This window comes from Aulonocara stuartgranti, assembly GCF_965226115.1.
Source record: "Aulonocara stuartgranti genome assembly, chromosome: 18".
Classification (NCBI taxonomy): domain Eukaryota; kingdom Metazoa; phylum Chordata; class Actinopteri; order Cichliformes; family Cichlidae; genus Aulonocara; species Aulonocara stuartgranti.
In genome coordinates, this window is record NC_138954.1 from 546,995 (window position 1) to 568,358 (window position 21,364).

General features: G+C 45.3%; 1 protein-coding gene across 13 annotated transcripts in view; it reads left to right on the plus strand.

Annotated features, from left to right (window-relative positions):
* slc4a2a (solute carrier family 4 member 2a) overlaps window positions 1–21,364 on the plus strand; it is a 40,279-nt gene that overhangs the window by 11,395 nt on the left and 7,520 nt on the right. For 10 of the 13 annotated variants that reach the window (XM_082514255.1, XM_082514248.1, XM_082514253.1 and 7 more), the window contains 12 exons: window positions 9,462–9,577; window positions 9,891–10,044; window positions 13,043–13,238; window positions 13,316–13,419; window positions 14,923–15,062; window positions 16,424–16,604; window positions 17,312–17,447; window positions 19,730–19,877; window positions 20,020–20,116; window positions 20,388–20,572; window positions 20,671–20,887; window positions 21,141–21,344. In XM_082514255.1, coding sequence (XP_082370381.1) covers window positions 9,524–9,577; window positions 9,891–10,044; window positions 13,043–13,238; window positions 13,316–13,419; window positions 14,923–15,062; window positions 16,424–16,604; window positions 17,312–17,447; window positions 19,730–19,877; window positions 20,020–20,116; window positions 20,388–20,572; window positions 20,671–20,887; window positions 21,141–21,344 — 1,816 coding nt within the window. In that variant the 5' untranslated portion in view covers window positions 9,462–9,523. Of the gene's footprint in view, window positions 1–2,865; window positions 4,182–8,898; window positions 9,170–9,461; window positions 9,578–9,890; window positions 10,045–13,042; window positions 13,239–13,315; window positions 13,420–14,922; window positions 15,063–15,806; window positions 15,849–16,423; window positions 16,605–17,311; window positions 17,448–19,729; window positions 19,878–20,019; window positions 20,117–20,387; window positions 20,573–20,670; window positions 20,888–21,140; window positions 21,345–21,364 lie in introns of those variants that run through there. The other 3 variants (XM_082514250.1, XM_082514251.1, XM_082514252.1) reach the window with 3 other exon arrangements.

The following is a 21,364-nucleotide window of genomic DNA, read 5'->3' on the forward strand; positions in this document are numbered from 1 at the left end:
TATAGACATCAGTTTTTTATGACTGCAGTTAAAAACCTCTGCAGTGAGCTAGCACAACTTCTTCTCTAATGTTATTTCTCACAGTTTAAAGAGTTGTGCTGACAGCAGCTTTTTCTTCATCATGTAGAAAAACACTTAAATATGGGACTTCTTTACTCTGAAGTTTCACCAGTCCAACCACCCAAGATCACAGTGGGCTGTCTGTGGGCTGCGGTGTAAACCAGTTGGACCAGTAGACGGTTTGCGGCTGGTGTGACGGTGGAAGTCAGTGAATGAATCTGTGCTACACTTGATCTAAGCTAACTGTGAGCATGAACCCACAGCCACTGTGCAGCAATCAATTCAATTCAATTCAATTTTATTTATATTTATTTATATAGCGCCAAATCACAACATAAGTCGCCTCAAGGCGCTTCATAGATACAGAGAAAAACCCAACAATCATATGACCCCCTATGAGCAGCACTTTGGCGACAGTGGGAAGGAAAAACTCCCTTTTAACAGGAAGAAACCTCCGACAGAACCAGGCTCAGGGAGGGGCGGGGCCATCTTCTGCGACCGGTTGGGGTGGAAGAGAGACAGAGGTTAATAACAGATATGATTCAATGCAGAGAGGTCTGTTAACACATAGTGAGTGAGAAAGGTGACTGGAAAGGAAAAACTCAATGCATCATGGGAATCCCCCGGCAGCCTACATCTATTGCAGCATAACAAAGGGAGGATTCAGGATCACCTGGTCCAGCCCTAACTATATGCTTTAGCAAAAAGGAAAGTTTGAAGCCTAATCTTGAAAGTAGAGATAGTGTCTGTCTCCTGAATCCAAACTGGAAGCTGGTTCCACAGAAGAGGGGCCTGAAAACTGAAGGCTCTGCCTCCCATTCTACTTTTAAATACTCTAGGAACAACAAGTAGGCCTGCAGAGCGAGAGCGAAGTGCTCTAATAGGGTGATATGGTACTACAAGGTCATTAAGATAAGATGGGGCCTGATTATTTAAGACCTTGTATGTGAGGAGCAGGATTTTGAATTCTGGATTTAACAGGAAGCCAAAACAGGAGAAATCTGCTCTCTCTTTCTAGTCCCTGTCAGGACTCTTGCTGCAGCATTTTGGATCAGCTGAAGGCTTTTCAGGGAGTTTTTTGGACATCCTGATAATAATGAATTACAGTCGTCCAGCCTGGAAGTAATAAATGCATGAACTAGTTTTTCAGCGTCACTCTGAGACAAGATATTTCTAACTTTAGAGATGTTGCACAAATGGAAGAAAGCAGTCTTACATATTTGTTTAATATGTGCACTGAAGGACATATCCTGGTCAAAAATGACTCCAAGGTTCCTCACAGCGTTACTGGAGGCCAAGGTAATGCCATCCAGAGGAAGAATCTGCTTAGATACCATATTTCTAAGATTTTCAGGGCCGAGTACAATAACCTCAGTTTGATCTGAATTAAGAAGCAGAAAGTTAGCGGCCATCCAGGTCTTTATGTCTTTAAGACATTCCTGCAGTTTAACTCATTGGTGTGTGTTATCTGGCTTCATGGACAGATAGAGCTGGGTGTCATCTGCATAGCAGTGAAAATGTATGCTATGTCTTCTAATGATGCTGCCTAAGGGAAGCATGTATAATGTAAACAGAATTGGTCCTAGCACTGAACCCTGTGGAACTCCATAATTAACCTCAGTGTGTGAAGAGGACTCTCCATTTACATGCACAAACTGGAGTCTATTAGATAGATATGATACAAACCACTGCAGTGCAGTACCTGTAATACCTACAGCATGTTCTAATCGCTCTAATAGGATATTATGGTCGACAGTATCGAACGCTGCACTGAGGTCTAAGGGACAAGCACAGAGATGAGTCCACTGTCAGAGGCCATAAGAAGATCATTTGTAACCTTCACTAAAGCTGTTTCTGTGCTGTGCTGAGCTCTGAAACCTGACTGAAACTCTTCAAATAAACCTCTGCAGATGATCTGTTAGCTGTTTGACAACTACTCTTTCAAGGATGTTTGATATAAAGGAAGGTTGGAGATTGGCCTATAATTAGCTAAGACTGCTGGGTCTAGAGATGCTTTTGAGTAAAGGTTTAACTACAGCCAGCTTGAAGGCCTGTGGTACATAGCCGATCATTAGAGATAGGTTGATCATATTTAACATCGAAGAATTAATTAATGGCAGGACTTCTTTGAGCAGTTTTGTAGGAATGGGGTCTAAAAGACACGTTGATGGTTTGGAGGAAGTAATTATTGAAGTTAACTCAGAAAGATCAATTAGAGAAAAAGAGTCTAACTTAACATCAATGGTACTAAGAGTAGCTGTAGATAATATTACATCTGTGGGATGATCATTGGTAATTTTTTCTCTAATGATTAAAATTTTATTTGTGAAGAAGTTCATGAAGTCATTACTAGTTAACGTTAAAGGGATGGTTGGCTCAACAGAGCTCTGACTTTTTGTCAGCCTGGCTACAGTGCTGAAGAGAAACCTGGGGTTGTTCTTATTTACTTCAATCAGTGACGAATAGTAAGATGTTCTGGCTTTGCGGAGGGCTTTCTTATAAAGCAGCAAACTATTTCTCCAGGCTAAATGATGATCCTCTAAATTTGTGACACGCCATTTCCTCTCCAGATTACGAGTCATCTGCTTTAGGGTTTTCAGGAAACACTGTTAAATGTTCAGTTTCTATGCCATATGTTAACACAAGATCTAGAGTGTGATTAAAGTGGTGGGTGGGTTCTTTTACATTTTGAGAGAAGCCAATTGAGTCTAATATTAAATGCCATGTTGAGGCTGTCATTTTTAGCATCTACATGGATGTTAAAATCACCCACAATAATGATTTTATCTGAGCTCAGAACTAAATCAGATATAAAGTCTGAGAAATCAGACAGAAACTCTGTGTAAGGCCCAGGTGGACGATAGATGATAACAAGTAAGACTGGTTTCTGAGTTTTACAGCTGGGGTGGACGAGGCTAAGCATCAGGCTTTCAAATGAATTAAAAGTCTGTCTGGGTCTTTGGTTGATTAATAGGCTGGTGTGAAAAATTGCTGCCACACCGCCCCCTCGGCCTGTGCTTCGAGGTTTCTGGTAGTTAGAATGACTCGGGGGTGTTGATTCATTTAAACTAACATAATCATCCTGCTGCAACCAGGTTTCTGTAAGGCAGAGTAAATCAATTTGTTGATCAATTATTAAGTCATGTACTAACAGAGACTTGGAGGAGAGAGACCTAATATTTAATAATCCACATTTCACTGTTTTACTCTTTGGTTCAGATGTGGATACTGTATTGTTCTTTCTTTGTGATGGTTTATGTTTAAGTTGTTTGTTGCTGGTTTTTAGTTTGTTTTTTGTCTGTTTGGGAGCTGACACAGTCTCTATGGAGATGGGTTTTTGGGGGGGTAGCAGGAGGAGAGAAGCTGCAGAGAGGCGTGTAAGACTGCAGCTCTGCTTCCTGGTCCCAACTCTGGATAGTCATATTTTGGGGGGTTTAATAAATTTGTCCATATTTGTAGAAATGAGAGCTGCTCCATCCAAAGTGGGATGGATGCCGTCTCTCCTAACAAGACCAGGTTTCCTCCAGAAGGTTTGCCAATTATCTATGAAGCCCACATCGTTTCTGGGACACCACTCAGACAGCCAGCAATTTAAGGAGAACATGCGGCTAAACATGTCACTCCTGGTCTGATTGGGGAGGGGACCAGAGAAAACTACAGAGTCCGACATTGTTTTGGCAAAGTTGCACACCGATTCAATATTGATTTTAGTGACCTCCGATTGGCGTAACCGGGTGTCATTACTGCCGACGTGAATTATGATCTTACTGAATTTACGTTTACCCTTAGCCAGCAGTTTTAAATTTCCTTCAATGTCGCCTGCTCTGGCCCCTGGAAGACAATTGACTATGGTTGCCGGTGTCTCTAGCTTCACATGTCTGAGAACAGAATCACCAATTACCAGAGTTTGACCCCCGGCGGGTGTGTCGCCGAGTGGGGAAAAACGGTTAGACACATGAACGGGTTGGTGGTGTACCTGGGGCTTCTGTTTAGGACTATGTTCCTCCTCACCGTGACCCAGCCGCCCTCTTTCCCCAGCTGCTTGGGATCTGCCGGGGAACAGCTAGCGGGGCCTACGCTATCTTCGGCTGCACCAGCTACAGGGGCCTGGCTAGCTACGGGTGAATGAAGAGTGCGAAGCCGAGTCTCCAATTCAGTAATCCTGGCCTCCAGAGCTGCAAATATGCTACATTTGTTACAGATATCATTACTGCTAAAGGAGGCCGAGGAGTAACTAAACATCTGACACAATGAGCAAGAAAGTGCAGGAGGGACAGGTGAAGTAGCCATGGTGCTAACGAGTCGGCTACGAGCTAAGCTAAGCTAGCGAAACAGTACAGAGACAGTGAGTGAATACTTTGGCTATAAATTAGGTAGTGAGTACACAGAAAGTGTGCTTCGGATGAAGCACGTGAAGATTATACTATGAAAAAATAATGTATTTAAAAGTTTTTTAATTAAATTGCTAAGCAGATAAGCTACTCAGAAACACGACTGTGTTTGAGCAGGAACAGGAAGTGATATTCTACCACGAGCGAACATCAAGTCACACACTCTACTGTAAACCCATCACAGTGCAGCAAACTCGCCTGTTCATCCTGCAGAGGATTCTCATGCAGCCTTTAAATAACACAGTCAGTCTGCCCCAGTTTGATTAGCAGCAGGTTTATGAACAAACACAATATGAGACACAATATCTCCTCGCCTTTGAATCTAACCTTCCTGTTTGTCTTATCTCGGCCACATCTCTGTTGAAAATGACATGTTAACGTGACAAAAGTTTGTACTTCAATAAATAAAGAGTAAGTAGTGCCTATAAGTAAGCAAAACAAACAAGAGAACACAGTATTTAGTCAGATACCAGAGTACAGCTGCACTGCAGACCCAAGACCCATTCCAGAAGTCCCTCATGTCTCCTATTCCTGACGCTCTTCCTTGACCTCGATGAAAACGTCACTGAGGTCAAAGGTGAGAAGGAGAACTGCTGAGGACTCAGGAAAAGGGAAGAGGCGTGCACTTAGAACTGGAACAACCTTACACTGGTGTCTTTTTAACAGGAAGTCTGGCGTGTTGAAACTACAATGTGCAGAAGACGAACTACAAAAGGCTGGTCTAGCTTCACCACAGTGTGTGTTCTTGTTTTATGGAGGTCATAGAAACGATAACAGTCTGTAAAGCATATCTTTCTGGTGTTTTAAAGGAGGAGGAACATTTTCTGCAATACTGCTAAAATGATGATATTACTAAAACTTGTGTCCCAAAACTCTTCATCAGTGTCACGCTGAGCGTTCAGAGGCAAGCCCACTTATTGGTCCTCAGTAACTGTTTCCATGAAACAGCAGAAATGAAGTGAACTCAGCTTCTGTTTCTCAGCAGTGCGCACACGGCGAGCGACGTCTCTCTGCTCAGTCTGGAGCTAATAAAACGCTCAGTGTGTCCGATTAATGCCTGAATGAAACTAAGAAGCCACCGGGCATTTACCAGCGTGCCACAGTAACCATGGTAACTGGCACGGTGATCTGAAGGTAAATAAGGTTTGTGTTGTTCTGCACGTGGTACAGTTTGTAATGCTGCAGCTCCACCTGAGTCTTAATCCTCCTCAGACCTTTGCTCGGTGGTTTCCAGAGGTGGGCAGTAATGAGGTACAAATATTTTGTTATTGTACTTAGTATTGTACTTAAGTAGACTTTTCAGGTATCTGTACTTTACTTCTGACTACTTTTTACTTTTACACTTTCAAAAGAGGCAGGAAAGCAACAGCCTGACCTTGAGTCCGAGCTGCGTTTTCTCCAGTGTATCCTAGGCTAGCAGAAGCATTGAGCCTCGTTTCCTTAATGTTTAGACCAGCTGGAAGATCAGTTTTAAGTAAGTCACTCAGCAGCTTCGTCCAATCAAACCACAAGTTTATTTTTATTAAATTGAGTCATGTACGGCGATGAAACGGCGTCTTCTCCCCGTGACCGTGGCGGTCTCAGTGTGGTTGTCAGAGAGACCGTAGCATCCTGTAGCTCCACCCAGCCCCACCCCCGTTACAGCCTCCATCAGACAAATCTGTGTGACTTCTTGATGACTTTACTTTCTTGAAAAACACTTTCACCATCATCATCAAGGTTGTGTATTGGGCCCTTATTGTTTCTATTCCAACTGCTCCCACTTCAGTACATTGTGAGCACCTTTAAGGGCGTGTGCTATCACCACTGTGCAGATGGTCTGCCCTTCTATATCTCTTTTAGGCTAAGACTAGTATTTTTAAGTCTTTTAAAAGCTGCAGATGCTGAAACAGCTTCTTAGACTCCATTAAACCTTGGATGACCTTCTCCAGCCTAATGCAGATAAAGCACAGGTCCTTGTCTGTGCCCAGCGTAGTGAAAGCCCATTAATCACTTACTTGGGTAACTCGTGACTCCCACTGTGGATGTTAGATCTGTGGTCACTCTTGTTTTATCATTTAAGGCAGATTGTACCATTGTGTCGTGCTGTGAACTGGAAATCGTTGTTTGTGCATTTATTTCATCACGTTTGGATTATTGTGAGTCAGTGTTCACTGGTGCAAGCAGAAACTCGCCGGAGCATCTGCAGGTTGTTCACGACGCTGCTGTGAGAACAGATCTTACTCTCACGGACGGCGTCGCTGATGCGGCTGGTTCTGACTGTTAGAGCTCTGTACCGACAAACAGCAGCTTACATCACTGACCTTTTGCAGCCATACGTCCCCAGCAGGTCCCCGAGGTCCTGCTGACCGTATACGAGGCTGAACGGGCTTTCACCTCAATGACTCTGGAGCTCCGAGTGGACTCGTCAGTCTCTTTAAGAAACGACTGAAAACTCATCTTTTACATTTATTGTTTTGCTGTGATGCACTTTGTGGTGTATAAATAAAAGTTGACTTTCTGACTTCATCATCTTCATCTTTATCAGGCCCACCTTCAGGATGTTTGCTATGAAAGTGAGACAGAAGCTTGGCTCCAGCCCACTCCCGGCTCTGTGACATCACAGGGGTTGTGTCCATCTTTTATATACAGTCTAGAGCAGTGAGGCACCATCAGGCCGGACTCTGAATGGCGGCCCTGTCCTCAGGTCTCTGCAGATCAGGTCCTAGTGTTGCTTTTGTGTTCGTCAGACAGCAGAAATCAGTCAGAGAGTTTCAGGCTGTCGTGTGCAGGTGATCACACTGACCAATAGAAATGCTCCGTCACCTGCTTTGTGTGCTGGTTGGACAGAATCAGGTGGGAGTTACCTGTCTGTGTGATGTCATCAGAGACAGCATCGGACAATCTGCAGCTGTGTGTGTGTGTGTGTGTGCAGACGGAGGCGGGACAAGCACTGAGTGACAGTGCGGTTGCCATGGTGACCTTCAGCTGATCAGGTTTCTGTGGAGAGTTTGGAGCGCCTCATTTGCAGCGTGTCCGTCTCCTCTCTGCTCCCTCTCTCTGCCTCCTCTCCTCCTTTCAACCTTCTTTCTTCTCCCCCCCACCACCACCTCCCCACCCCTCCATACCCTCCCCCATTTGCCCCCCTCCCCCCCACCCATTCTCTTCCTGTTGGTTTCAGACTTTGCATTATAATTTCTCTCTTTCAGAGCTGCAAGGACGCTGAGGTAGGCTCCAACTCTCTTCCTGCTCACACACTCTCACTCACACACACTCACACACACACACACACACACACACACTCGGTGGCAGTGACACTGAGCCCAGATCAGTTTAAACCGTGCTTTTGCTCCTGCTCTGAGTTTGAGAAACTGCACCGAGACTTAAATCACAATTAATGATGTCATTATTCAAACCTGCTTTTATTCCTGCTTCTAAAATGAAAATTGAACTTTTAGCCGAGCTGACTGTGGGAAACAGCAGGTTCCTGTGTGAGCTGTGGCACGTTTCTCCTTCCTGCACAGAGATCCTGAAACGTTTTCGAGTTAATAAACCCGACTGTCTGTACCTGCAGCAGCACACCTGTCGGCCCTGCTGAAAATCACACAGAGGTGCAAAACTACAGTCAAATCTATTTGAAAAAGCTTCCTGTTCTCCTCACTGCACCAGTGTGCCTGTGAGCACGCTGGACAGATGCAGTACATTTATAATCACGTAAGACAAGAATCACTCTGCAGGTTACAGGAAGCATTAAAGATGTTTTTTCTTTGTAAATTTCTGATTAAAATTGTTCAAAAATGTCTGACAGTGAATTAAAGCATCATGAGGATCTGAATACTCGGTTTACCTGTTTCACTGAAGAGAGCTCACCTGAAGTTTTACAGGTGTTTGTGTAATTCTGCACTGTGCCACACAGTGGAGCAGTGAGTCAGTGTGAGGCTTATTTAACCATGAGGAAAGCTAAAGCCTCTGAGGGGGTGGAGCTAAAACAAGAGGTCACATACATGAGAACAGGCTGTCAAACAGTCTTTCATTCCAAAGGCTTTTAAAGCAGGAGGAACATCGACCATGGGTCAGGGCGAGGAACCAGCTGGAACGGACAGTCGTAGGACTTTTTCTGAAGCTCGCCTGCTCCCTCACTCTGACCCTCGCAGTCGCATCATTAAAGACCTCTGACCTTTTGCATGTCGTGAGAGTTTTATTTTGATCTGAACTGTCTGCTCACAGACAGAGGTCCAAGACGCGTTAATTACAAGAGTTTTATTAGTAGTCATGTGATTATATCAGGACTACTATGTATTTATAATTAGTACACATAAATAATAGATTCTTGAATTATTTTAGTTATCTTCTGACCTGATTTTTTAAATGCAAACATATTTGATTAAAAGGAATCAAATATTTTTTAAAAATTCATCTCCTAAGTTGTAAGCCTAAGCTCAAACTCAGCTCTGGCCTGATGATCCATCTGGATGTTTCCCTGTGCTGGTTTGGAGAACTCAGCTGCAGAGATGTCTGCCGTCTCTTGAATAGAAACCTCAGCTCTCATGCGTCTGTGCAGAAACCACAATTTCACGATTTCGTGCAGGTCTGATGAGCCCCTACAGGAAGCTCTAAGCTCCGGCGTCCCTCCTAAAGCGAGCTGGGACATTAGCAAGCTGCCTGAACATGGACGTCAAGGTTCCCCCATGAAGCTGCTCACATTAAGCTTCATGGTTTCTGCAGAGTCAGTCCTGAGTGTTAGTTTAAGTTTATGTTTGGTTCCATGAAATTAAAAATTGAATTTTAACCCTTTAAAATTGTGTAAGTTGACCAAAAACCAAGGCTGAAGTTTCACGGTGTGTTCGACGTACACTCTGTACATCAGAGCGTTTCAGCTCAGAGCGGCAGGATTAACGGGCCAAAACATTTCAGGTTTCAACACATTCTGAGATTCAGGATCAGCAGATTCGTAAACAGATTCAGTTCTTACATTTACTGAACAGCGTCAAATAACCTGACCTTTGACCTCCAGTGTACCTCCCTCCCCAGGTTCTGCTGCCCAACCTGCTTCTGAATATCCAGCTCTGTGACCTGCGACCCCTGTGGGAGCCATGAGCCATCATCAGAGCTCAGCGAGTCCTGGTGACACCCTCAGTCAGTCTGCAGTGAGTTTCCACAGAAACCGATGAGCGATCAATAATATCGATCTGATAATGATCACTTATGGGGGAGTTTGCTGTCTGGGCTTTTTGTTCAGTTGTGTCAGTCAGTGTGAGCTACCTCTGTTCTGATTGGCTGGAAACCTTCACCTTTACTTTTTATTTTGTGGTTGTTGTGTGTTTGCGTTAAAAACAAAGTTAAAGACAGGAAATGTTGCCTGTGCAGAGGAAGCACCGAGATCTGAAAACAGCTGGAAACAGCTATGTTCATGAAAGACTCACAACATTTAATTCACCAGTTAGTGTTTTCTATCTTCAGTCTCCTCCTCCTCCTCCACACTGTCATGCTGATGAAGAAGAAGAGGAAGATCTAAACAAGGCCTTTGATGTTCAGGACTTTCAGCAGATCCTTTGTCCTGCAGCTCGCAGCCCGCCAGAGAAACACAGAGTCTATGATGAACAGGACATCGAAGGTAAGACATCCAGATGTCTCCGGGTTCAAAAGACCTCGGAAAGACCCGTTTGGATTTTCTCCATGCGCCTTTGAAAGGATTTAAAACCAGGATTTGGACCGCTCGTATAGGTTCTAAGAGGGTTTAATAAAGTTTGGTTAACCAAGAGTTTCTTAAAACTTTGAAGTATCAGTAAAGTTTCTTTGAGGTATCTTTTATGGGGTGTTGTAAAGGCCTGTTGTCTGTCAATAGGTTTGAGAATTGGGAGGTCCCAGGTGTTTCATGTTCCCTGTGTCTATAATATCAACTTCTTTAGTTTTCTTTACGTATAAAAACCAGCGTACCAGGGTGCTGGAGAGGTTGAACCTGTTAGTTTTCATCCTGGTTGTGGACCAGCGGTCTCAGGATCTCATGTCTGCTTTGGTTTCTTCAGCTCTGAGCAATGACTTCCAATTTGCACTGGGGAGTGTGAACAAGCTGGAATCAGAATCCGTCCTCCAACTTTGAGGCCATAGTCTGTAGTCGGAAAAGGGTCAAATACAGTGAGGAACAAGTTACTGCCCCAGGTCGAGGAGTTCTAGTTTTGGGATCTTGTTCATGAGTGAAGGGAGATTGAGAAACAGCGTGATGTAGCATCATCATCATCACTTATGTGATTGCTGTGCTGTTCGGTTATGGCGATGAGAGCGCTAAGAATGAAGCTGACAATTTACCAGCTGATCTCAGTGCCTCAACTATGGCTGCGAGCTGTGGGTAATGATGGAACGAATGAGGTCCCCGGTACAGGTGGTGGCAATGAGTTACTTTCTCAGGTAGCTGGGCTCTCCATTAGAGATAGGGTGAGGTGCATGGTCGTTTGGGGTGGTGGGTCGGGGTTAGGATACCGCTGCTACTCCTCTGCATCTAAAGGAACCATTTGATGTGGTTAGGGTATCTGACCAGGAACACCTCCTAGGTGGGGCTCCTAGGAGGCCCCAGCAGCAGACCCAGGTGAAAGGTTGAATCTCTTGGCAGGCCTGCAAACAACTCAGTGTCAACTAACTACAGTGTTAGACGCAGGTTTCCGGTTCACTGACCCCTTAAGGTCCAAGCCCCAAGCTATGATGACCTCTGACCCTGTGCTTTAACCTCCTAAGACCCGAACTCTTTCATGGCATGCATTTTTAAATTCTCTTTGCCATTTGGGCTGTTTGGGACCTGATTAATGTAAAAACAAAGAATTACCAGATTTTTTACCTGATTTTTGTTTCTGAGAGAAATGAGATCCACTTTTGAGGATATTTGCTTTAAATTTCGATAGAACAGAGGCGGTATAATGTCCTCGTAAGTGGAAATCAGGCCCTTGTAGAGCAAAATTTTGTATTTTGGTCTAGACAACCCAAAATGTGATGTCCACATATGTGGATGCCAGGTCCTAGGAGGTTAAAGATTTCAGAGAACATCTTTCACAGTGCAACAATGACATACTTCCACTGTGTTACTTGGTATCATCGATGAGGATGTAGACCTCAGGTGGTTAAAGAGCTCCATCTGTTCTCAATTTAGAGCCACATACATCCAATGTGATCCAAACTGGACAGAACCAGAGCCAGGAACAGTTCAACTACACATTTAATCCCTGTAAGAGTTAAAAGCTTTGGATAGCTCATTGCCCAGACTGTGCATAATAATAATACAAAGGTTTCCGTGTTAAAAACAGACATCTCTGTAGTCAGTAGTGAAATCAGGTCAGTGTGACATCGCCAACAAAGAATCTCTTTAAGGGAATTCATTTGAAAGGAAAGCTCTTGTTGGAAAGCCCAAAGCTGGGCTTGTGCAGCATGACGTTAATGTTGGCTGACGTTAGGAGGCTAGGAGACCATCAGAGATGAAGCCAACTGATGTGACTAGGGATGGGTATTGATAAGATCTTCACGATTCCGATTCCATTTTCGATTCTGTTTAACGATTCGATTCTTTATCGATTCTCACATCGATTCTTTTTAAAAAGGAGAACACTAAGGTCGATTAGCTTAGAACTTTGTTTTATATCTTCTCTTTGAACAAGATAGAAATGTAGGAGTAATATGGCCTTACAAACCCAGCAGTGAGATCTTAAGAGATCCAGCCTGCGGCTCTTCAATGGGGTGTCACAGGGTCCCCAGGAAAACAAAATGTAAATGTAAAATAATAAAATAAATATTCTTCTGTAGCAATAACAAAGTATAACATAAATTATTCTGTAGCAATTACACAAGAATATCCAGTAATGTCCCTGCCTACAATTAAACACATTCACTTACTGAAAATCATCTGCTGTGGCAAATGGGTGCAAGCCTTTGACCACAAACTGAGTCACTGCTCGGTGACATTCGTCTATCCTGCCTGAAAGGAGACGCTGCCGGCAGACTGCAGCGAGAACTGCCAGCATCTGAGCCAGACTCTGTCTCTCTCATCATGGTCACTAAATGCACAGTAATGGCAGGTTTGTAATAAGGCAGATCGCGCTAACATAATATGCACTGTTGTTGATTATTTACCTGCTGCATTAACGGGAGAGGACGTGCAAACGTTACCGCTGCTGCTGGGTTGAGATTCACGAGTCCGGAGTGAATTAAAAACACGACATTCATTTAAGGTCATCGTGTGTTTTGTGAGCAAATGCTTTTGCATATTCGTAGTGTTTCCTCCCTTAAATGAAATATCTGCTTTGCAAGTATTGCAAGTTGCCCTGTCGTCATCCGTTCTCGTAAAGTATAACCAAACTTTTGAGCGTTTGAGCCGTTTAGGCGCCGTGTTTCCTGCCAGGTAAATGACGCTCCACAACGTGGTGACGTCATTCGGGGCGACTGGAATCGATAAGGGAATCGTTTGCAAAAATGGCAAACAATTCCAAGGACTTGAAACAGTGGGAACCGGTTCTCAACAAGAACCGGGTTTCGATACCCATCCCTAGATGTGACTGTTGATTTTCAGGTTCTTGAGCAGGTTCTCGTGTTCTGATCTCCTCCTAAAAGTCCAAACTGTCTTCCTGTCGCAGAACACCGCCACTCTTCCCTCCATGTCCATCACCCTCTTTCCAAACCACCCACCGACAGCAGGAGGAAGAAAACTGCCGAGGGGAGGAAGGAGTGTAGGCGAGGCTCCGCCCCCAGCAATGCAAGTACCATAGATGAAGACCAACAGGACGAAGAGCATGGAAAGGAGGAGGAGGCCTACAGTCAAACTGATGGCGAGTGAGTGGCACACCTGTCAGGTAACGTGTTTTCCTGCACTTTATTAGTGTTAACCTGTGGCACCTCCCCCCTCACAGTGATCCGACCACCATCTCGTCCAATCGCAACGGCACCGTGATGAGCGCTGCAGATGCCGACGAGTCCGAAACGTTGACGTCTGTGGACCTGGATGGCATCAAAAGTCAGTCAGAGCTCATTTTGAATGTGACTTGACTCTGAAGCAACAGAACGCTAATTTCTTTGTGTGTTACTTCTTCTTGTCGAGTTTCTCTCGGACACGTGGTTCACAGACCGTTTGTGGTCAGGTTTTCTTTTCCTCGGGGTCAATAAATGATTCTTATTCTGATGTGTGTGTCGTACATTCAGACTCATTACAATCCACGAGAGAGAGAGGATTTGTTCTTTTTCCTTTAATGCTTGTCTTTGATTAGAGGAATGTAAAAATAATTCAAACTGAAGTCCATCTGTGACAAAACAAATTTCCCACGTGTGGGACTAATAAAGGTTATCTTATCTTATCTGTTATCTTATCTTATCTAAAAGTGTTGTTTTTTCGAGCAGTGCACCCCCTGCAGGCGGTATGAAGAATTGCATGTAAAACGTGCAGTAGGATAAACTTTTCACACAGGTGACATAAAAATGTGACCTTTTATCAGTGGTCCATGAAGAAAACTGCAGAATAAAGCTTCTGCATGAGTCGGGGTGGGGGTGGTGTGGTGTGGGGGGGGTCACATGACCTGTGTGTGGGAGCACGAGTGGGTCAGGGTTAGCAGACCGCGCCGCTCTCCTTCGTAAACATGCTCGCTGTCAGCAGAACCCTGCCTCACTAACAGCTTCACTCACCAGGCAGGTAGAGGGGGCCAGCCAGCTGAGTTCATCGCTGGATTGTGATTGGCTGCTTTTGATGATTCTTTCCCAGAAAAAATAAATGGTGTGAAACTTTCACAGAAAATCTAATTTTTACTGAAACTTTAAACTCTGCTCACCTGCTGAGTGGGCACACCTGTGTGTGTGTGTCAGGCGATCGAATGACAGTCAGACTCTCTTGTAAATGATTTCTCGCTGATGTTCAGCCGAGCCTGAAATCCTGTTAGACTGCGCAAAGTTCCCATGAGAGGGTGTGTGTGTGTGTGTGAGGGTGTTCTGGATTTGCATCATTGTGGGGACTCTGGGTCATACAGCCACAATGTGAGGACAGACAGTCCCCAACATGGCGGTCGTTGAAGTTTAGGGTGAGCTTCCTGTGGGTCAGGAAGTAGGTGGTAAGAAAGTAGGATGCCCGGCTCCGGGACACTGAGCATCAGTTAGTTGTTATGCTGCTCCATCAGCATAACAACTAACTGTTAGAAAACGTAATAATGTAGAAACAGAGCGTGCACGAATGTGTGAGCGGCTCAAAGAGGCTGATAGTGAAGTGCTTTAAGTGCTCAGAGCAGAACTGTGATATAAGCCCAGTCAGAAGGATTTCGTATTTCTTCACTGATGTCAGAAGAAAGTAATAATCAGTGTAACTGTAACTGTTGCCTCTTTTTCTCTTTATAGCTCTGACAGCTGCTGTGACCTCACCTCAGCTTCACTGTGACACTTTATTTAAAGTCCAGTTTTTGTTTGGTTCAGGGTGGCGCTTGGTGTGAGAGCTTTGTGACAGCCAGCATTAAATATGGGACATCTGTGTCCACCGCAGGTCACCGACTAGATGACGTTCCAGCCGTTCGACGGCACCTGGTGAGGCGGAGCTCCAGAGGACCGATCGTCCACGCCACCAAAGATCCGACGGTCAGCTGGTCAAACCAGCACCTGCGACCGGACCGTACACCTCATGAGGTCAGAGGGCGGGGCTAAGGAGCAGTCATTATTATAGGAAACATAAACACTTTGAGCCCAATCCTCATCACCACTCTGACCCTCTGAGGCCTGACCTTTGAACTGTGCTCTAACCACACATCCTGCTGCTTCAACTTAAACACCTGTCCCTCTGACCCTTTTCACTCACTTCCTCTGATTTGACTAATTTTGATGTTTCAAATGTAATCGTCTTCAGCTTCACTTAAACTGAGACTAAACTGCTGGCAGCTGATCCTGATGAGTTTGTTTTCGTGCTTTTCTTTTGATTTACTTCAGCTCGCACTTCCTTCACTGACTTCTTACTTTGGCTCCTCGCGGATTCGGTCACTGCTGCGTTTTTGTGGAAGTTCTGACTCGTGTTTATCCGACTCTGCTAGAACAATCCCGCACACACAGGTTGAAGCTGGCGACAGAGCGCAAGGTTTACAGGAATGTCATGTATTTGTGGGATTAAACCTGATTAAAGAAGGTTCAGGTGAGTTCATGTGAGCCAGTTCAGGTGGTCCACATGATGTGATTCTCACAACAAAACAACCAGAGTGAGGCTGACAGGAGGGACGAAAGATGAGCCGAGAGTCTGAGTGCGTTAATCCAGGTGCCATTGTGAACAGGTGACAAACTGGACTCTGTCTTAATGAGAACGAGTCAGACAGGCAGAGTCAGACAGGTAGAGCTAGGTAAACTCTGAGGCGAGCTCCTCTCTCCACTCAGTGTGCTCCAGTCTTCAGGATGGTGGGTTTGGACCTAAAGAGTCGACAAAATAAGGTAGAGTGATTTAACGTGCCAGCTTCAGTTTGGATTAACTTTGTTTTGTCTCTTTCTTTAGTTTTATTCTGATTTCTCTTGTTTTATGTTTGATTTTCTACCAAACACACCAGCTGAACTACATTTGTGCCAAATTAAAAAACGGTCATGTGAGCCATTTGGTCCTGTTTTCAGTTTTCTAGTCTGCTTTGGGCCTGTTTAATCACAGCATTAGGTTTAATATGATTAGGTTTAATATGTGAACATGAAGGTCGACAGATGTGACAGATGTGAGAGTAACTCTGGACTGGCTCTGGTTTTAACTGACTTAGCTTCTGTTGACCGTGTTCAGTGACTCAGTTTGTGCTCTGACTTGCTTTATTATAGTGATGTACTGATATATGTGCTGATGAAGATTACTGCAGCTGGAAGAAGAAGTAGCATCTGTAACTGTTGTGGAGCTTCATCAGTCCGGCTCTCTGTGAAAATGTTCAGGAGCTCAGTGCTGACATGTTTCATCGTTGGCTAGAGTCTCTGTGTGTGAGCGCACGCCATGGCGCCGTCCTCTTTAGACTCGCTGTCCTCTGTGATTCCAGGTGTTCGTGGAGCTGAACGAGCTGGTGATCGACAGGAACCAGGAGCTGCAGTGGAGGGAGACGGCTCGATGGATCAAGTTTGAGGAGGAGGTGGAGGAGGAGACAGAGCGCTGGGGGAGACCTCACATTGCTTCCCTGTCCTTCCGTTCTCTGCTGGAGCTTAGAAAAACAATGGCCCAAGGTGAGGAGGAGCCGGAGGCTTTCTGCTGCCCTCCGGTGGACAGCTTCCTGTCTGTGAGTGTATATGGCCAAGTCAGGGCCGCCTCCTCCACTCTACCTTGATTGAAGCCCATTCAGGAGCTACACATGTACTCAAGTCCCACCATCTGCTAATCTGAAGCCTTAGATTAAATTCAGTTAGCTTTCATAATAACTTGAAGATGAAACATTCACATACAGAATCAAAGTAGTTATCAATAACAGCTTTCCCCATGTTGCAGTTATATTAAAGATCAATCAGCTGATGGCTGCACAAGAAGGTTTATTGAAGGACTTTTTGTGATAGGTATGCATGGCAGCAGTGCTGGACTTCTTGATGAACAGGGAAAAAACTTCACTTTCTGGGTCACCTTGGTGTAAATGCCAATGATATTGTTTGGGCGCTGCTGTCAAAACTATTTGGTTCCAGGACTATGCCACTGTGATATATATATGTCAGGCCTCCATAAAAAGAATTTCACTGGTTACATATGATAACAATCTGTATCAGTGTTTGAAACTGTCAGCTCAGGGAGCAGGAGGGGGCTCCACTCTGTGGCCATATTCAACATCTACAAGTTACTGATTTACAGAGATGGAAGAAAAATAAAAGGGAATAAACACGAGACAAAGCAAACAGACGCCGCCCATCGCTGACTTCCCAACCCTCTCACGTTTGTGTGGTTTCAGGGGCCATACTCCTGGATCTGAAGCAGAAGACTTTACCAGGGATTGCTCAGCAGGTGGTGGAACAGATGGTGATCTCAGATCAGATTAAAGCTGAAGACCGAGCCAATGTTCTGGGAGCTCTGTTGCTCCGTCACAGGTGCATCCATGCAACCAACCATCCATCCATCTATCCATCCGTCCATCCATCCATCCATCCATCCATCCATCCATCCAAACATCCATCCATCCATTCATCCAAACATCCATCCATCCATCCATCAGCCATCCATCCATTCATCCAAACATCCAAACATCCATCCATCCATCCATCCATCCATCCATCCAAACATCCATCCATCCATCCATTCATCCAAACATCCACCCATCCATCAGCCATCCATCCATTCATCCATCCATCCATTCATCAGCCATCCATCCAAACATCCATCCATTCATCCATCCGTCCATCCATCCATCCATCCATCCATTCATCCAAACATCCAAACATCCATCCAAACATCCGTCCATCCATTCATCCATCCGTCCATCTACCCAAACATCCATCCATCCAAACATCCATCCATCCATTCATCCATCCATCCATCCATTCATCCAAACATCCGTCCATCCATCCAAACATCCGTCCATCCATCCAAACATCCATCCATCCATCCAAACATCCGTCCATCCATTCATCCATCCGCCCATCCATCCAAACATCCATTCATCCATCCATCCGTCCATCCATCCATCCATCGTCCATCCAAACCAACCAACCATCCATCCATTCATCCATCCGTCCATCCATCCATCCATCCATCCATCCATCATCCATCCATCCATCCAAACATCCATCCATCCGTCCATCCATCCATCCATCCAAGCAACCAACCATCCATCCATCCATCCATCCATCATCCATCCAAACAACCATCCATCCATCCATCCATCCATCCATCCAAGCAACCAACCATCCATCCATCCATCCATCCATCCATCCATCCACCCAACCAACCATCCATCCAAACATCCATCCATCCATCCATCCATCCATCCATCCATCCATCCATCCATCCATCCATCCATAAGATAAGATAAGATAAGATAAGATAAGATAAGATAAGATAAGATAAGATAACCTTTATTAGTCCCACACGTGGGAAATTTGTTTTGTCACAGCAGGAAGTGGACAGTGCAAAAGTTATGAGGCAAAAATTAGAATACAATAAGAATAAATACAGTACACAACTGTACAGAATAGAATAAAATAAAATACTATATACAGTAGAATAAAATAAAATAAATATACAATAAGATAAAAATAGAATACGAATACAAATACTATATACAACTGAGTAAAAATACAACGATGCCAGAAAAGATTATTGCACTTAGTGTTATTGCACATGTGTGGATGTGTGTGTTTGTTCAGTTAAAGTCTTTGTTGTGGAGTCTGACAGCAGTGGGGAGGAAAGACCTGCGAAATCTCTCCGTCCCACACCGTGGGTGCCGCAGTCTCCCACTGAAGGAGCTGCTCAGTGCTGTCACAGTCTGCTGCATGGGGTGGGAGACGTTGTCCAACAGGGATGACAGCTTAGCCGCCATTCTCCTGTCACTCACCACCTCCACTGGGTCCAGAGGGCATCCTAGAACAGAGCTGGCCCTTCGGATCACCCTGTTCAGTCTCTTCCTGTCCCCAGCAGAGATGCTGCCGCCCCAGCAGACCACACCATAAAAGATAGCAGAAGCCACCACAGAGTCATAGAAGGTCTTCAGGAGTGGGCCCTCCACCCCAAACGACCTGAGTCTCCGCAGCAGGTACAGCCTGCTCTGCCCTTTCCTGTAGAGGGCGTCTGAGTTATGAGTCCAGTCCAGTCTGTTGTTCAGATGAACACCAAGGTACCTGTAGCTGTCCACAGCCTCAATGTCCATACCCTGGATGTTCAGTGGTTGCAGTGGAGAATGCTTGTGCCTGCGGAAGTCTACCACCAGCTCCTTGGTTTTACTGGCGTTGATCTGGAGGTAGTTCAGCTGGCACCAGTCCACAAAGTCTTGAGTCAGTCCTCTGTACTCCTTGTCGTCCCCATCAGTGATGAGGACGACATCCATCCATCCATCCATCCAAACAACCATCCATCCATCCATCCATCCAAACAACCAACCAACCAACCATCCATCCATCCATCCACCGTCCATCCAAACCACCGACCATCCACCCATCCATCCATCCATTCATCCAAACATGCATCCATCCATCCAAACATCCAAACATCCATCCATCCACCCACCCACCGATCCATCCATCCATCCATCCATCCATCCATCCATCCATCCAGCCAGCCAGCCAGCCAGCCAGCCAGCCAGCCAGCCAGCCAGCCAGCCAGCCAGCCAGCCAGCCAGCCAGCCTTTTCCTGAGCACATTTCTTCTTCTTTCCTCAGTCACCCCAGCGATGAGAAAGATCACAGCTTATTCAGCAGGAACATCTCTGCAGCAAACATGGCCAACCTTATCGACAGACACAATGGAAAATCTGATCCCTGTGTCAACCTGACCAATCACAAGGAGGCTGATGGAGAGAAGAACAAGGTAAAAACTGAACTTTAGGTGGAGATGCTGTGCAATCAGACAGCTGAAGCCTCCACCTCAGAGTGCCTGGTGTCAGATGTATGTGCTGGACATGAAGGTCAGCCTGTTGGTATGGCACTGACTTCACTTTGTGCTTGTCCAGAGAGAAGTCCCACAGCTCTGTCACTCCAGATCCAAGCATGAGGTAAAGCTAATGGAGAAGATCCCAGAGCGAGCTGAGGCCACTGTGGTCCTCGTAGGTATGCATCACACCGATCACACCGGTGCAAACACTAGCAACAAAGAAAACTCAGGGAGGGTTTTCTGCATGGCTTCTTGTATCTCCTTGTATCTTTAAAGACTAGTTGGGTAGCACAAGGAGAAAGATGAAAATCAAAGACTTACACTTCCCTAGTACCAAAACCTTTTTCACAGGACTGAACATGGACATGCATAACCTTCTTGGTCATGTGTTGCCGTGTGGAGGAGCATGTTCGCTGGGTTCAGTGCATCACTCTCATGTGTCTGCAGGCAGTGTGGGTTTCCTGGACCAGCCATCCATGGCGTTTGTGCGACTGCAGGAGGCAGTTCTGCTGGAATCTGTCTTGGAGGTTCCTGTGCCAGTTAGGTTCCTCTTCCTCCTGCTGGGCCCGCCCACTGCCAACATTGACTACCATCAGATTGGACGCTCTATCTCAACACTCATGTCTGACAAGGTGAGTGCCAGCAGACTGTGTAAGATACTTCCTGATGGCACCAGATATTAATCAGCATCATCTATTATCATGAGGTCCAATCTTTTTTGTTCTTTTAGAACTTCCATGAGGCGGCGTACCAGGCAGACGACCGTCAAGACCTGCTGACAGCCATCAACCGCTTTCTGGACAGCAGCATCGTCCTCCCGCCCTCTGAGGTCAGCGGTGACGAGTTGCTCCACTCAGTGGCTCACTTCCAACGAGAAATGCTCAGAAAGAGGGAGGAGCAGAGCAGCAAACTTCAGGAGAAACAGACCAGCATTCAGCAGGACGAAGGTGAGCCCCAGCTGCCTGAGTCCAGTTTCAGGAGCAGGTTAGAGCTGAGTAATAAAAGCTGAAAAAGAGCTGAAAGAACAGGTTTTTGATGGGAGTTTTGCCTGAATCAGCCGTTTTCCTGGAGCATTAAATTTGCATGTTGCCTGCTTTTATGGTAAATGTTTATTATTCCCTAAATATTAAAATATTCATGTTTCCTAAAAGCTTTAATGTCAGTGCAAAAATGTTAAAGAATCTTGCTCTTCTCCTGCAGATTCTCTTGTTCCCTCCAAACCTGGTGATGAGCCGTTGAGGAGGTCAGGTCGTCTGTTTGGAGGCCTCATCAAAGACGTTATGCGGCGCTATCCTCAGTATTTCAGCGACATCCGAGATGCTCTAAACCCTCAGTGTATGGCTGCCATTATCTTTATCTACTTTGCTGCACTGTCACCTGCCATCACCTTTGGTGGACTGCTTGGTAAGTCTGAACCTGGCGAG